Raw genomic sequence first — 17,559 nt, 5'->3', positions numbered from 1 at the left:
GAACCTCAATCTGATGAGCCTCCAAAGAGTTCAGTCCAAAGAGAACCAGAACCAGACCAGAACCGCCTCAGCCTTTCATCGGTGCTGTGAATTCTGCTGCAGGTTAGAAAGGTGAGCCTGGAATCAGGTCTGGTTCTGGTTCTGAGCTGGGTTTCAGGATCTGAACCAGGGACTGAACCTGGTTCTTCTTGTGCTGCGCTGCTTCGATCAGAACCACATGATCAGTAATGACCTGGAAAAAACTGACGGGTCGATCCACTGAACAGCACAGATTTGGTTCTGGTCCGATGGTTCCCCACATCCACGGACCCAGTGGTTCCCCACAGCTATGGACCCGATGGTTCCCCACTGACCCAATGGTTCCTCACATCCACTGATCCGATGGTTCCCCACATCTACGGACCCGATGGTTCCCTACTGACCCGATGGTTCCCTACTGACCCGATGGTTCCCCACATCCACGGACCTGATGGTTCCCCACATCCACGGACCCGATGGTTCCTCACATCCACTGACACGATGGTTCCTCACATCCACGGACCTGATGGTTCCCCACATCCACGGACCCGATGGTTCTCCACATCCACGGACCTAAAGAATGCTGGACATGTGGATGAATGGATGGAGAACCTGGTTCCTGTTGATCTGGAATCAGAAATGCTCTCCCCTGATTGGCCGCTGTTTGACCTAAAAGATGTTTGAAATGTGCAGCCAATCAGGCGTCACCTCACCTGCCCGTCACCTGTAAACCAGGTGAGCCGAGTGCAGATTATCCCGATCTGTGAAATTCTATCTTCTCTCCAACAATTTCCTCATCCTGTCTTCTTATCGGATCATCTTCCTGCTCCTCCTGATCTCCATCGCTGCTCTTTCACACGCGAATCTTCTCGTCCTTCGCTCTCTTCTTCTTCTTCTTCTTCTTCTTCTGTGCTAAATAAATCATGCAGCCTGCTGACAGCGGATCGTTTTCCAAACAAGGCGGCGCTGTGATGTGGCTCCGCACTAATGGATGTTTTCACTGTGACGCCACATGGCTGTGGGGGGGTGACGACAGACTTAATAACAACAAGAACGAGCTGCAGGCAGCGAGCCGCAGCGCTCTGACACCTGCTGGACCAGAACCGGCTGGACCAGAACCGGCTGGGCTTCTGGACCAGAACCGGCCGTGCTTCTGGACCAGAACCTGCCGTGCTTCTGGACCAGAACCTGAGCAGGTAGAACGTCAGACAGGTCTTCTTCATCAGACCGATCTGCTCCACGCTGACAGAAACAGCAGCAAACAAATTAGAACACAAAGTTCTGGTTGTTAGAACATCAGAATATTACACCGAGCCAATCAGATGGGTTCTGAAAGGTGGACTAACTGAACGGTAGGTCCAGGTTCTGTACAGAATCTGCTCTTAGAACCAGCTCAGGGCTCCTTTTACGTGAATTCCTGCATCAATAGTGGATGGTATGGAGGTTCTTTTGGAGGAGATCCGCCTGTGGTTCTGCTGGAGGAGAACCAGTTGTGGTTCTGCTGAGGTGTTCAGGAAGCCCAGGTGGCTTTGACAGCAGCCTTCAGTCTGCATCCTCAGTTCTGGTGTCTCTTATTCTAGACTACTGTAGGTTCTCTGTAGGTTCTCTGTGGGGTTCTCCTCACTACCTTGTGAGTCGGTACCAAGTACTACTGGAAAACTCTGAAATCTCCTGAAACCCCGGCGGACCTAAAGTGCTTTAACTTTATGATCTAAGATCCGGATCAGGTTTCCAGATAAAGTAGAAGGTCCAGAAGAAGTGGGCAGGAGCAAATCCTGTAGAACCGAGCCGAATCCGATTCAGAAACAGAACAAACGGACCTTCGGCTGCTCTGATGTCTGACAGTAAAAAGACCCTCACTTTTCATTCAGGTCCAGCCAGGCCCGGTGACACCAGAACCCTGAGCTAAATCCTCCAGAACCCAGCAAATAAACCGGTACCGTAACCTCGGTTCCCAGATTTTTATGTTCTGAAGTCGTGAACAGCAAACACGTCTGTGGCCTTAAGAGTCCGATTAATGTGATGATGTCACCGGTTCTGTAGAAAATGGACCTACATGTTCTGAGTGTGAATGTTCCGTAGAGCTCCTGTCAGTTCTCTCCCAGCAATAAGTGATATCTCCCAGATATCACTTATTGTTTTCCTGTTTTTCTTTACTTTTTATTATTATTATTCCGCACGTTTTTCGGCGCCTAACTCGTTCCGCATTTTTCAACCGATTTCAAGCATTCTGGTATCAAAACGTTCAGCTCCTTCAGGACATTACTGCTATGACTTTTGGTAATTATAACTTTTATAATATTTAAAATATTCAACTTTTGTGAGTTTTTGCTCTAATTGAAAACGAATGCAGAATCCTTCACATTCTTCAAAATTTTCAGCTTTTTGACAGCTTACTGCTTCAGCCTACTTTCAGCTAGAAACACCATTCAACTTTTAAAATGTAGTGATATTTTTCAGCTATTATGGTATATTTCAGCTTTTTCATATCTTTTACCATTTTCATATAGTACCTCCTTAAAATAATTTTGTCTTTTCAAGAAATTCAGCAAATAACATGCGTTGCTATGGTCGTCAAGTGGCAGTTTGTAGAGTGCGCACTCTAGAAATTCAACTAATTCTTCTTCTCCGAACAACTTCTTCTCACTCGCTCAATTTTCAACCTATCCACATAAATTATACATCAAAACGTAGGAATTTCTGTCTGGATTCTGGAAATGTAACCCTCATTGTTGTGGGATCTATAGATTTTTCGCAAATCACCCCAGAGCACCACGAAACCTAAAAGCTCTCCATTGATTTTCTATGGAGGTGTGGTGAAAAATCACACCTGACATTCCCAAGCGACACATGTTTTTACATCGTCGCTACTCCTAAACCGTTTTATGTACAGGCATGAGACTTTCACACTTTCATGTCCAGACCCTTCTGGCGCTCACAAAAAAGGAATTGTGTCGATAAATGTTACGGTTTTGCCGAAGGAACAATTTGTTCGGGAGTAGCGAATGTGCAACATACTGAAAACGCTTTGGAGCTTCATTCTTCCACATCATCCACTTTTTTACATCGTCGCTGTGCCTACACCGATTTTTGTACAAACATAAAAATGAGCTCCATAGTCCTCAAAAGCCTGCTGATACTCACATTGAAAGAATTATTTTGATATCTCTTATACTTTTTCAGCTAGAGCGATTTGTTCGGGAACCTTTTTAGAGGATTTCTGAAATTTGCTAAAAATCCCCTTTATATCATAATTTTTTACGCCTTTATTAAACTTTTTCCAGCAAAAACCGATAGCTTGTCTTCTTCCCCTATCCGTTATGAAATAAACGCAGAAAAAATTACGTCTCTACCATTTACGGATCAGGAGATATGGAGCGTTGTTTGAGGCAAAGTTCTCCATTATAATCCAATAAGGCAGAGTCTGAGCAAAGTCTCTGCACTTCTGTAGACTGGCCCGCTGCAGCTGTGTCAGTGAGTTTCCATGACGACGGAACTCTGAGGGCCAGAGGGAGAGGCTCCATTGAGATAGAATGGCAACTTTCGACGCTCACTGCAGTTGCTGTGATTAATGTAGGAATCTGAAATTCGCACAGTCATTTCCTCTTGACATTTTAAAATTTTCAAGTGACTTTCATCCATGTGTCACTTTTCTGTCCCATTTTGGATTTCACATGCTTTCCTATTGGGCCTTTGCTTCCAACAGGACCTGGCATGATGCCCAGACACGACCCAATTGGCCAATACAGCACCACCCACCTGTGGGAAATGGCGCTACTGACCATTTTGGTCAAATGTTGAGTTCTGGGCCCAGATGTGGTGAGGCTGAGTTGCTAAAGGAGGCCAATCTGACCCATGAACTTTGGTCACGTTTGGTGACATTAAGTATTGGCACCCCATTTTGAGGCACTTCCTTGTACAGGATTTGGACCAAACTGACAGAGTACAATCACACGGTGATACTGAACACCACCATGCTAGCGGCTAACGGTTAGCATGTTGCTAACCAGAAGTAGCTTTAGGAAGGTCCTACCAACTTCTGCTTAGCCGGGGTTGTTCTACCTTTACAGACAAATAGAGGGCTACAGCTGTGAGGGAGTCTCCATGACAACGCTGCTAGCCAGAGGCTTCTAGGAGGTCCATTGACTTAACATGGCATCTTTCGAAGGCCACTGCGGGTGCTGTGAAGACCGTAGGAAGCTGAAATTCGCAGTGTTACTTCCCGTTAGTATTTTTGACGGTACCACGAGGGAGGTGCCTTGCTAAATTTCTTCAGAAATTTTTTAGTTCTTAATCTTCAAATTCTTAAATTTTTTTAAATTTTTCAAATTTTTCAAATTCCTTCAAATTTGTTCAAATTATCCAAATTTCTTCAAAATTTTAAAATTCTTCAAATTTTTCTAATTCATTCAAATTTTTTCAAATTTTTCAAATTCCTTCAAAATTTAAAAAATTATCCAAATTTCTTCAAAATTTTTAAATTCTTCAAATTTTTCAAATTCCTTTAAATTTTTTGAAAATTTTCAAATATTTCAAATTTCTTCAAATTCTTCAAATTTTTTAAATTCCTTCAAATTTCTTCAAATGTTTCGAATTCTTCAAATTTTTCAAATTCTTCAAATTTCTTCAAATTTTTCAAATTCTTCAATTTTTTCAAATTCTTCAAATTTTACAAATTCCTTCAAAGTTTTTCAAATTCTTCAAATTCCTTCAAATTCTTCTATTTCTTTTAATTCTTCAAACTTTTTCAAATTCTTCAAATCCTTTCAAATTTTTAAATTTTTTCAAATTCTTCAAATCTGATTTCAATGTTTTCTGCATCTTCTGCTCAATCATTCTGCAGATTAGCATTCTCACTGCTGTTTCCCAGGAACAGCCTTTTCTAGTTTATTTTAATTTATTAAACCTTTATTATAGTCAGCAACCAGCTGACCTCTTTAACAAGGGTGACCCGACAGGAACCCACGGAGAACAGAACTAACAGAACCAACTCGGACAGCATCAGACACCACTAGCGGGCCGGTGCTGGTATGTCATACTAGAACCCAGGTTCCATGTAAAAGTTCTGAAACACTCCTTCCAGTGAAATGAAACCTCTCTGTGATCAATGGTTCTGTTCGCTTTTCTCTGGTTCAGTTCTACAAAGGTGCTTTAAGTTCCACTAACACATGAAGTAGAACGTAGCCTCTGCCCAGTTATACCTAGTTCTACCCAGTTCTATCTAGTTCTGCCTAGTTCTGCCTAGTTCTATCTAGTTCTGCTCAGTTCTATCTAGTTCTGCCTACTTCTATCTAGTTCTGCCTAGTTCTACCTAGTTCTGCCTAGTTCTATCTAGTTCTGCTCAGTTCTATCTAGTTCTGCCTACTTCTATCTAGTTCTGCCTAGTTCTACCTAGTTCTACCCAGTTCTATCTAGTTCTGCTCAGTTCTACCTAGTTCTGCCCAGTTCTACCTAGTTCTGCCCAGTTCTACCTAGTTCTACCCAGTTCTATCTAGTTCTGCCCAGTTCTATCTAGTTCTGCCCAGTTCTACCTAGTTCTGCCCAGTTCTACCTAGTTCTGCCCAGTTCTACATAGTTCTACCTAGTTCTGCCCAGTTCTACCTAGTTCTACCAAGTTCTGCCCAGTTCTACCTAGTTCTGCCAGTCCTGCCCAGTTCTACCTAGTTCTGCCAGTCCTGCCCAGTTCGACCTAGTTCTATCTAATTCTGCCCATTTTTACCTAGTACTGCCTAGTTCTGCCCATTTCTACCTAGTTCTCAACTGTTCTACCTAGTTCTGCCCATTTCTACCTAGTTCTCAATTGTTCTACCTAGTTCCTCCCAGTTCTACCCAGTTCTACCTAGTTCTACCAGCCCTGCCCAGTTCGACCTAGTTCTATCTAGTTCTGCCCATTTCTACCTAGTTCTCAATTGTTCTACCTAGTTCTGCCCAGTTCTACCCAGTTCTACATAGTTCTACCAGTCCTGCCCAGTTCGACCTAGTTCTATCTAGTTCTGCCCATTTCTACCTAGTTCTCAATTGTTCTACCTAGTTCTGCCCAGTTCTACCCAGTTCTACATAGTTCTACCAGTCCTGCCCAGTTCAACCTAGTTCTATCTAGTTCTGCCCATTTTACCTAGTTCTGCCCATTTCTACCTAGTTCTCAATTGTTCTACCTAGTTCTGCCCAGTTCTACCCAGTTCTACCTAGTTCTACCAGTCCTGCCCAGTTCAACCTAGTTCTATCTAATTCTGCCCGTTTTTACCTAGTACTGCCTAGTTCTGCCCATTTCTACCTAGTTCTCAACAGTTCTACCTAGTTCTACCTAGTTCTCAATTGTTCTACACAGTTCTACGCAGTTCTACCTAGTTCTCACCCAGTTCTACCTAGTTCTACCTAGTTCTCTCTAAGAACGGGACTCATTGAAGAGGTTAATCACTGATTTCAGGTGAGAACAGGCCACTGATTAAATGTCATCACGTTCCCCATGACGGTCACAGAATTCCACCCTGCTGGTGGAACTCCACGGGACACAGAGAGGTTGCTGGTGTTCTAAAAACAAACTCAGTGATGAAAGTCAAACCAGGATCTGATTAGATCTGTTACTGTTCTCAGCGAGGCAGCGTGAGGAGAGGAAGTTCCTAACTTCTGCTTAGCAGTACTGGATGGAAGCAACGCAAATGGGTTCTAGTGGAGAACAGCCGTGGTTCTCTGAACACCAGGCTGAGGTGGTTGCTGCTTTTAGTCTGCTATAGAAACAGAGAATCTGCCGACTTTTAACTGAAATGGAATGATTCCATCGGTTTAACAGCTTCTTGTAGCTTGAAGTGGAGCTAAAGATAGGGGGATGATGGAGGGATGATGGATGATGGAGGGATGATGGATGATGGAGGGATGATGGATGATGGAGGGATGATGGAGGGCTGATGGAGGGATGATGGAGGGATGATGGAGGGCTAATGGAGGGGTGATGGAGGGGTGATGGAGGGATGATGGAGGGCTAATGGAGGGGTGATGGAGGGATGATGGAGGGATGATGGAGGGCTGATGGAGGGATGATGGAGGGGTGATGGAGGGATGATGGAGGGGTGATGGAGGGATGATGGAGGGCTAATGGAGGGGTGATGGAGGGATGATGGAGGGGTGATGGAGGGCTGATGGAGGGGTGATGGAGGGATGATGGAGGGCTAATGGAGGGGTGATGGAGGGATGATGGAGGGGTGATGGAGGGATGATGGAGGGCTAATGGAGGGGTGATGGAGGGATGATGGAGGGATGATGGAGGGCTGATGGAGGGATGATGGAGGGATGATGGAGGGCTGATGGAGGGATGATGGAGGGATGATGCAGATAGAAGGCGGCCCCTATCAACAAGCTGCTGCTGCACAGAGAAGTGAAATCATATCAACTTCAAAGGCAATAAAGGAAAGGAGAGAATCAGAGATAAAGGAGCGATAGAAGGATCAAAGTGAACTAATAAGCGGCGCGGTGACAGAACGGAGGAGAAGTAAAGCGGGTCAGAAGGTCCACTGGTGTCTCCTGCTGCTCCAGCATCCATCCAGGCTGCATGTTGTTGGTATCGTGAGAAGTCTTATCAGAGCAGGGCGACTCACAGAAAACTACTGTGTTGTTAAAAAGCATGACAGTGGCGCTCTGATCGCTATCACAGCATGGCGCTCTGATAACATCGGCCGCATCTCTGGAAAACACGGATCTTTTAGTGACTCAGGAAAACACGGATCTTTTAGTGACTCAGAGCCAGATAAGAGGCTGGCAGCTGGATGAAGATAAAGCTCACATCATGTCCTGTCTTTAATTCAGAGAGGCAGACCTGCTGCATTGTTCTAGCTCTTCATCCAGAGCTCAGATGTGATTGGATGGATGAGTCACCATGTGATCAATTAGGCCACGCCCTGTTTATTCATGGTGTAGGTACCTGACCAAGAATCTGCTGCATGGGTGAATGAACTTCTTCACACGGTCCTTCAGTCTTCCTGCTGCCTTCCTTTAATGCAGAGCATGGTCTGGCCTCTGGCTGTTTATGTGAAACCAGTCGTACCTGTTGCCTTTAGATCTTTGCTCTTCCTCTATCTCTCCGCCTCATCTGTCCATCCTCAGCGTCTGTTTTTATCTGCTCCTTATCGCCGCATCGTCACACTGTCAGAACTGGCAGAAACATCACGTAGGCATGAGCGCGGTCATGGCCGCCCGCCAGCAGCAACTGCAGCGACTGCAGAAGATGCTGGTAGCTTTGAAGTGTCTTCAAAACAATCTGCTGCTGGAACAAAGGCAGGAGATGTGCCGCTAGGCTGCAGACGCTAATGTAAACTAGACAGAACGCTGCAGGGTGGACCAAGTTCTGCTGCACGGAACGCTGCAGGGTGGACAGAGTTCTGCTGCACGGAACGCTGCAGGGTGGACCGAGTTCTGCTGCACGGAACGCTGCAGGGTGGACAGAGTTCTGCTGCACGGAACGCAAGGCACCAGCCAGGAACCAGGACACAGATCCAGAAAACACAGAGAGAACATGTTAAAAACCAGAGGAGAACTTCTGGAGGCTCCATGATGTGGAGGGCAGAACCACAGGGTGCTCCTTAGAACATCAACTTAAAGAAAAAAGAGCAGAACCACAGGGTGCACCTTAGAACATGGTGGACCCTGAGAAAGAGCTTCTAGAGGAGGCCGTTCTGGAAACACGTGCAGATAAAGAGTGAGGGATGATTGATCTCTCTGTGTTCATACTGATAGTAGATCCCAGATAAATGGTGGAAAAAGACTGTAAATATTTACTGATCATTCTACTTCTGACTGTGAAGAAATGTATTAAATCTGCATGATTGATCCTCCCAGTATCCCTAGATTCTCTCTCAGTGGGGAGAGAACGAAAATCCTACATTATGGAAACATAAAAGCAAAATCTAAACAGAAACTAATCTCTAGATATATGATGGTGGATGGCTGAGAACTAGAAAACACTGAATAGAACTAGAAACAGTAGAATCTCAGTGCAGTCAGTATGATGGTCTGTTAGCTTCAAAGGGAGAACCTCAGGGTTCTACTTTAGCTACACTATTATTTATAACTAAGCTCATGGAGGTTAGAGGTAAATCCACTCACCCCAGCATCTCCTTCATCCTCCAATCACCTCGTTGGGCAGCTGTGCTCCAGCCAATCAGCATCAAGCCAATCATCCTGCAAAGCTTTGCTGGATGACAGAATAAAAGCAAGTAGGAATAAAATGTAGAAACAACATAGAACATGGAAAAATAGAAACTAAAAGCAAAGATTAAAGCTCATGATTTTTAGAACCGCTAAGGTCAGACCATGGTTCCTAATGTGGTTCCTTTGGGTTCATTCCTGGGTATCTTAATTAATGACTCCCTCATTTAAAGCACATGTGCTCCAACTATTGAAATCGAGTTTTTATTGTAATAACAGTTGAATTTTAGTTTTTATTGTAATAATAGTTGAAATAGAGTTTTTATTGTAATAATAGTTTAAATCGAGTTTTTATTGTAATAATAGTTTAAATCGAGTTTTTATTGTAATAATAGTTGAAATAGAGTTTTTATTGTAATAATAGTTGAAATTAATGTTTTATTGTAATAATAGTTTCTTTTACTGTTGCTGCCACCAGTTTGTCTGCGCTGCATTAAGGCGACCTCGTTAGGCGCCTGTTCATCATTCTAACAGGTCCGGTTCTACCTGCAGGTTCCATCACTGTTCTCATATGTAACTCCAGTTCTTCTTCCAGCACCAAGCAATCCTCTGCGTTCTGGTTCTTGCTCTCTGTTCTGAATGTTCTCACTGAACTTGAGAAAAAGGCTTTGGTTACAAATGTTCTCCAGGCCCCGCCAGAACCTTAGCATGGCGTTAACAGACCCCCCCCCCCCCAACATGGAGCTCTCTGCAGAACGTCTTGCAGCCTGATCCCTCAGCCTCCATCATGGCCTCAGAGAGAACGTCTTTAAATTCTGTGTTTGTGATTCTGATTTACAGTTTTCACTTTTTCAGATCGTCTTTGTGCTGCTTAATAAGACGATTTACATGTAATGTTCTCTAAATGTTATTTATTTATTTACTGCCAGTTCTCCTTTGAAAAAGAGGTTTTTAGTCTCAGTGGTGACGTTCCTGATTAAATAAAGATTTAATAGAAAATAATAAAAAAGAGAGGGGGGGGTCTGTAGACCCTAACTCTAACCCATGAGACAACCGCTTTGTTTATAAGGCATTTAAAATCAATTGACCAGAACCAGAACTAGGATGCTGACCAGAACCAGAACCAGAACCAGCACCAGCACCAGAACCAGGATGCTGAACAGAACCAGAACCAGGATTCTGAGCAGTGTTTCCTCGTCCCAGACTGCAGCAGCTACTTAGAATGGGACCAGCAGAAGAACACCGGTGTGGGACAGAACCAGGACCAGAACCGGGCCTGTATGCGGACCCAGACGGTGCAAGGCGGGCCTCCTGAGCCCAGAACACAGCAGCTGCTGTTATGACAGAACAGGAAGTGTTTCTGGTTGAGTGGCGAAGAATGAAGTCGGTTTACGTTGAGGTTTATCTTTGAAGAGCCGGAGTCAGACTCACAGAACAAGTCCGGACCCGAGAGACATAGATAATCTGGAAGGCAGCGCGCTGAACCAGAACCATTCCTCAGTTAGTCACACCGGGCCGGGTCACAGCCAGGTTAGCGCTCTGAGTCAGAACCGCAGCCGGAACCACACGGGATTACGTCTGCATCAGTTCCAGCTTTGGACTGGGTCAGAACCGGTCTGGTGCTGGTAGGGCTCCAGCTGGTTCTGGTTCTGCTGGGTCACTAGTGGAACTGGACTCTGTTCAGAACAGCAGCAGAAGGAGGGGACCGGTGGGAACACATGAGACCAGAACCGAGAGAACCCAAAGTTCTGCTCCATCTCCTCTCACAGACCAACAGTAGCTGGATGGGTTCTATCAGAACCTTAGAACCAGAGACCCCGTGGGTCACCGTTCTGATGGCTTTAGAACCTTACTGGACCCTCAACATGTTGGTGGTTCTGTTGGACCACCTGCAGTTCTGGGACATTCCCTCTGGGTCTGTGGACGGTACCATGAACGCTGCGTTTGCCAGAACCTGAGAGGGTTCTACAGGTGTCTGTCTGCTTGGGTCCGACCCAGGTGTGTCCGGTACCACCATCAGGTGTTGGACCTGCCACCGCATGATGGATGCTGTTTCCCTCCCGCCGGCGCTGATCCGAAACAGGAATGTCAGCTATGCCGAGGGCGCCGTGGCTCACCTGTGGTCACATGACCCTCAGGGCGCCGCCACGCTCCCAGCAGGTAGTCTGAGCATGCTCAGTTGGATAGTGTCTGCGATCAGAACCGAGTCTGGGTCATGGCATGAATTAGATGAACCAGAACCAGAGCGGATTCTGGTTCTGGTTCATGTAGAGAAGTGAAATTAGAGAAAGATGTGAGAACTATTCAGGAACATGATTTAAGTCCTGAGGATGAAAGACTGACAGCACGGGTCCAATCAGAACAGGACCGGTACCAGGTTCTGTTCAGATTTTAACTGGATGAACCAGAGCAGAAGAACCTGATCCTCATATTCAACATCAGCTGCTGCAGGGTTCTGATTTTGGTATAAGCCCGGTTCTGAGGGACCCATCCCAGCCAGTGCTGGTTCTGGTTCTGGTTTTGGTTGGACCTACAAGGCTGGGCTCTGGTAATCAGCCGTCTGATCAGCTGACTGCCCGGCCCGCTGAGCCTCCAGAACACGGAGTGTTCCTGGAGTTAATGAGGCATCAGAACCACAACAATGTGAGTGTTTGATCCAAACAGGTAAGCTGAGAGGCGGGACACACCTGGCTGCTCACCTGGCTGCTCACCTGTCCCCTCCTGTTACCTGTAAACAGCCAGAATGCCGAGCCGTCACTTTCTCCTGCTCCCATCATGCACTGCAGCGGTACCAGCTTCCCTCACGCCGGGTCCAGTCTCTGGTGGATGATGAGCACAGATTCACAGATGGACACCTGACAGGTTCTACTGGAGAACCTCCAAACAGAACCGACCTGGTCCAGCTGGAAATCATGTGAGAAAATTTACTCTTAAATCACTGCTGCACCTGATGCTGCAATTTAATTTATACTGTAATTAATTTTAACTGTAATTTAATTTATACTGTAATTAATTTTACTGTAATTTAATTTTACTGTAATTTAATTTATACTGTAATTAATTTTACTGTAATTTAATTTTACTGTAATTTAATTTATACTGTAATTAATTTTACTGTAATTTAGTTTTACTGTAATTTAATTTTAACTGTAATTAACTTTACTGTAATTTACCAGCTGTATGCTACACCATGTCGTTCTGTGCAGACAGAGTCTAAGTCCAAGAAAATCGCTGAGAAGTTCTGGATAAAACAGGAACGGGCCTCTTTCAGGTTCTGGGAGGAGGAGGAAGAGGAGGATGAAGAGGATGAAGAGGAGGAGGAGGAGGAGGAGGAGGAGGAGGGGAGCAGGTGGCCTGCAGCTCTGAGACTAAACAAGAGGCCATCAGGAGGACAGGCAGGCAGCTGGTGGAACGATGGGGGAGATGAAAGCTCCGGTGCTGAGAAGGAACAGCCAGAACCATCCAGAACCAGACGGGCCGCTCCGTTTGGACCGGCTTTACTCAGCTGGGTTCCTCAGACCCGGTCTGCTCCATCATCTCAGACAGGTTCAGAACACCAGAGAACGTCAGAGAACAGCTCAGTCTGAGGCGCAGAACCTCAAACATGGCTGCTGTGGCTGTTCTGCTCCAGCAGGTTCTGGTTCTACTGCAGCAGGTTCGAGTTCTGCTCCAGCAGGTTCTGCTCCAGCAGGTTCTGGTTCTGCTCCAGCAGGTTCTGGTTCTACTTTAAAAGGTTTTGGTTCTATTCTAGCAGGTTCTGGTTCTGCTCCAGCAGGTTCTAGTTCTACTCCAGCAGGTTCTAGTTCTACTCCAGCAGGTTCTGGTTCTACTTTAGCAGGTTCTAGTTGTACTGCAGCAGGTTCTGGTTCTATTCCAGCAGGTTCTGGTTCTGCTCCAGCAGGTTCTGGTTCTACTTTAGCAGGTTCTGGTTCTACTCCAGCAGGTTCTGGTTCTATTCCAGCAGGTTCTGCAGACCCAGACATGTCAAAGTGCTTCATGATTGTGATCCAGTCTGCAGAGATCAGCCTGAGGTTCTGCGGGTCGGTGGTTCTTCCTGTCTCCGGGTCCAATCCTCCGGACCTCATAGGTTCTGGACTCCGGGGCCCGGTTGTCCAACAGGGCCCGGTTCTGTGAGGAGCTGGACATCAGCCAGCTAGAACCAGAACAACGTGGCTTCACTGCCGGTTCTTGTCCCTGGTTCTGGCTGCCACGCTAAGAACGTGGGGAACCTGCCTCCGCCTGGTTTGGTCCAGAACCGGTCGTGCCCCCCCCCCCCCCCCCCCCCATGGAGATGAAAGCAGGAGGTAATGGAGGTGAAGAGAGCGAGACACCAGCTGCTGCCTGACTTAACATCAATGAAGGCACTCAGACACTCAGGACCAGGAGCCTCTTCATCCTCCTCTTCCTCCCCCCCCCCGCCCCCCCCCCCCCCCACCAGCACACGGCTCCATCAGCGGGCATCAGCATCAGTTCTTCAGTTCTGTTCATTTAATGCTTTTCTTTAACATAATTTACGGCGTTTCAGCTGATTTATGGGATTTTATTAACATTTCTGCTCATCATCATCATCATCATCACCTCCACCATCATCATCACCACCACCATCATCATCATCATCACCTCCACCTTCACCTTCACCATCACCATCAGAAGCAGGACTAATTTTCATGCTGTAATGTTTATTATTAATAAAACTGTCTGTGCATCCTGGGAACATCTGGGGACAATAAAGGTTCTCCATGAGGGAACCCCTCATTATCAGGGATGAAAACCCGGCAGAATGAAACCAGAACCATGAGGATGATTCCAGGTTCTGGTTCTGCTGCCACTCGGCGCTTTCTGTCCACGTCCATTTCAGAACCGTGAGCGTCTGCTGCCCCCCAGCGGACATTTGCTGCAACTGTTGGTGCAGAATAAAGGATTGTTCTGCTCGCTGTTCTCCAGGAGAACCAGCTGTGGTTCATCGTGAGGTCTGTTAGCACCATGCTGAGGTTCCGGCGGGGCCTGGAGAACATTCTGCCTGTCTGCGCTCACAGCTGAGCGTGGAGGTAACAGAACCGGGTTCTCCACCCTGCACAGGTAGCCGGTCCGTCTCAGGGCAACTCTACCTGGGATTTTATCTGGCTGATGTTTTATGGGTTGTTATTGTTTTCATCTGTGTCCCATAAATACGGCATTTATTCAGGACTACATCAGTATTAATGAGTCAGCTCCTAAATATTAATGTGTTCACATTTCCAGGAACAGGGAGGAGCAGCAGGCATCCATCAGTCCCACTTATTGATTGGTCCTGGCCAGTTAGCAGCAGGATAATCAGTATAACTTTATCATCTTCCCTGCAGGGAAATTTATCCTGCATCCAGGACAAAAACAAACACGCTGCAACAAACGTAGAGGAAAATATCATGTAAAATATAATTAAAAGCAGTCAGAGTGAAATGAGAAAGAAATCACACTTTGAATTAATCTGAATAAATAACAGATTTTCCATCTGGTCTGATTCTCCTTCCAGATGAAAGGAGCTCAATCCCACCAGGAAGTGGCTATTTTCTACCAGCTAACATTCACAGTGATGCTGAAAATATAAAATATGCCTAAATGTCGCAATAATTGGCATTTTTTGGAAGTTGACGGTTTTATTTAAAGAGTCCCAGAACCACTCCTGTCTTCCTCTTGAGCTGAAATAAGGCATCAAACATAAACAAATGGCATTTCCTCCTCACCCTGTCTAGTTTAGGATAATCTGTAACGTTTGTTCAGGAAGACAAAATCTACCATAAAAACAGGAACAACAACATAAACTCTGAGATTCATAGAAAAACATACATTTAAAACATGAAAATAAACAGAAATCATAAAAACATAAACTCCCTTTGCACCTTTAAGCTGCTGTAAACACCAATGTTGTCAGTTCTGATTGAACAGATTCTGACCATCTAGATGCTGCCTCGCCCTGTTGGGTTCTGATAAACAGAACCAGCAGGTCTCTGATAAACAGGTTCTACCGGACCCGCTACAAAGACCGCCAGTAGCAGAATTCTGGTCGGCGGGTCCAAAACGCTGCAGCAGCCTGGCATGGTTCCGGGTTCTGACCCAGTGAGAACAAAGCCTCGCTCCAGAATTTCAGAGTCCTGTTTGGACCCAAAACACTTTGTTCTATTTAAGATGTTTAAGAACTGCAGCTTTGTAATAAACTTGCTGTGGTCAAAGTCCGGGTCCGGTTCTGTGATCCGTGACCCGGTTCTGTGATCCGTGAAGGCTCTGAGGTCAATAATCTGGCAGACGACCAAACCAGGGCTAGTCAACTGGTGGCCCGTGGGCCACTTCTGGCCCGCTGGTGATTGTAATCTGGGCCGTGAATGGCTTCCAAGTAAAAAACATTAAAAACATTAAAAAAGGAATAAAGTGAAGAAATCCCCAACCTTTGTTCATTTACTACCTCTAGAGGCCAGTTAGGTCTCAGTTTAGACCTCAACGATCCTCGATCAGGAGCAGATTACTGACAGGAACATCCTGCTCAGATGTTTCAGCAGGTCCTGCTTTCAGTCTCTGAGCAAAGAGCTGTTTGAAGGCCACTTCATGACCTGGACAACAGCGCGGTGTCACTGAACAGAACTCATGGTCCAGAACCGTCTAGCTCCGCCCCCTCTACACCAATGGACAGGTAGTAAAAGGAACAACAGGTGAAAACCAGGCAGCAAATCAACAGTCCCGTGAAAACTAAAGCTCATAACCCTCCCAGGAGCTCCTGTGGCTCACTCGCCATCTTCACTGAAACAGACACATTTCTGGCTGGAAGGACATGAGGTTCATGCATTTTACTGTAATCTGTCTCTATTTTGAACAAAAATGTTCTCATGTTTCTTTATCAGCTTTATGTAACAGATGAAAGCCTTTCCAGCGCCTGACGTCTTTTTCCTAATTACACATTTGGGTTCTGCTAATAAGGCGGTAAAAGTATTTAAAAGGTAACAGATCATTGTAATGAACATAATGAATTAGTAACGGTGGTCCCTGGTGTAAGGCAGACTGAGCGTCCCGTTCCTCAGAGGTGGACCTCCTTCATGGATGGTTGGTAGGTGGTGCGTAGAGGTTAGCCCAGGAGACAGACGTACAGCATGAGGACCACTTCATGAAGTTTCATGTCTAAAAGACTCCAGTGATCAGGGAACCACAGCTAGAGAAGAACATCACAGAAAAACGGCAAAGATTCAACCAGAAAACAGAAAAATCCACACATCTAAGTCCTGGAAAAGACCCGTGTCCTCTGTGACGGTTCTGGTCCCTGCAGCTCGGGGGACTCAGGCCCAGAGGACTTGGAGGGGACGACATGGAGGTCCAGACGGAGGGAAGGCGGCACGGCCGTCCTCTGTGGTCTGACAGTCCTGCAGCCTGCAGACAGGAGACCTTGGTTAGACTGCGGCTGGCTGCTGGACTCTGGACAGGAGCGGGGAACGTACCTGAGGAACCGCAGAGCAGAGTTTGGACCTGCTAAACCTGCAGCCAGCAGCTTGACTCCAGCATCCTTCAGGTTGTTGTGACTCAGGTCCAGATCCAGCAGCCTGGAAGACGAGGACATCAGAGCCGATGCCAGAGCAGCACAGCTGGGGTCCGTGAGGAGACAACAGCTCAACCTGCCAACAAAGCGTTTCTCCATCAGGTTCTCTGTTTTCCCATGGAAACAAGCAGCATCCAGACACTGACTCAGCCCAGCAGACGGCTGCAGAACCATCTGAAGCCAGAACTGAGATCAGGACCCGTGGTTCTGGGTCAAAGTTCCTATTTCTGTTGGTGTGACAGCACCAGGCGTTAACCTGAGACCCGTCTTCATACGAAGCAGGAAGCATCTAACGGTCAGCAGAACAAGGAAAACAATGTCCTAGAACCACATGGGTTGGTTCTGTGGGGTTCTGCTTGTAGTCAGCTAGAACCTCCATCTTTAGTACAGGGACTGACTGAGTCCTCATTAATGACCCTGATGAGGTGCATCGTCAGTCTTGATGCAAGCTTCCTTTGACTCCACCCCTCCACCGGGGGCAGCAGCATGGAGGAACCAACCAGAATTTGGTTCTGTCCCAGGTTCTGTTCTGTTCCCACTGAGGGTACGCAGTGTGTCCCGGTTCTCCAGAGTGTTGTTTAGCCCTCTTTGCACCTTTAATCACACTTCAGTGAAGTCTGCATGATGTGAAAATATATAGGGGGGGGGAGGGGGGGGGGTCGTGGTCTAGTGGATAGAGCAGCGCGTTTACACTCAGAGAAGGATGCAAGTTCCTGGTTCAATCCCCAGCCCCACGTGTGGAAGACCCTGGAATGACCTGGAATGTTAAAGAACAATTTTCCAGGCCTTTAAATAACTGTGTATGCGTGTGCAGAGCACGCAGAAATATGACGAGATTATAGCTG

General features: G+C 46.3%; 1 protein-coding gene across 1 annotated transcript in view; it reads right to left on the bottom strand.

Annotated features, from left to right (window-relative positions):
* Window positions 1-14,772: 14,772 nt before the first annotated feature.
* LOC110368087 (NACHT, LRR and PYD domains-containing protein 12) overlaps window positions 14,773-17,559 on the bottom strand; it is a 25,753-nt gene continuing 22,966 nt past the window's right edge. Inside the window, exons 8-9 of the mRNA XM_036125661.1 lie at window positions 16,617-16,790; window positions 14,773-16,548 (exon numbers count right to left, since the gene is read on the bottom strand). Coding sequence (XP_035981554.1) covers window positions 16,458-16,548; window positions 16,617-16,790 — 265 coding nt within the window. The 3' untranslated portion in view covers window positions 14,773-16,457. The remainder of the gene's footprint in view (window positions 16,549-16,616; window positions 16,791-17,559) is intronic.

Source organism: Fundulus heteroclitus, chromosome 21 (assembly GCF_011125445.2).
Source record: "Fundulus heteroclitus isolate FHET01 chromosome 21, MU-UCD_Fhet_4.1, whole genome shotgun sequence".
NCBI lineage: Eukaryota > Metazoa > Chordata > Actinopteri > Cyprinodontiformes > Fundulidae > Fundulus > Fundulus heteroclitus.
This window is presented reverse-complemented; position numbering and strand designations above follow the sequence as displayed.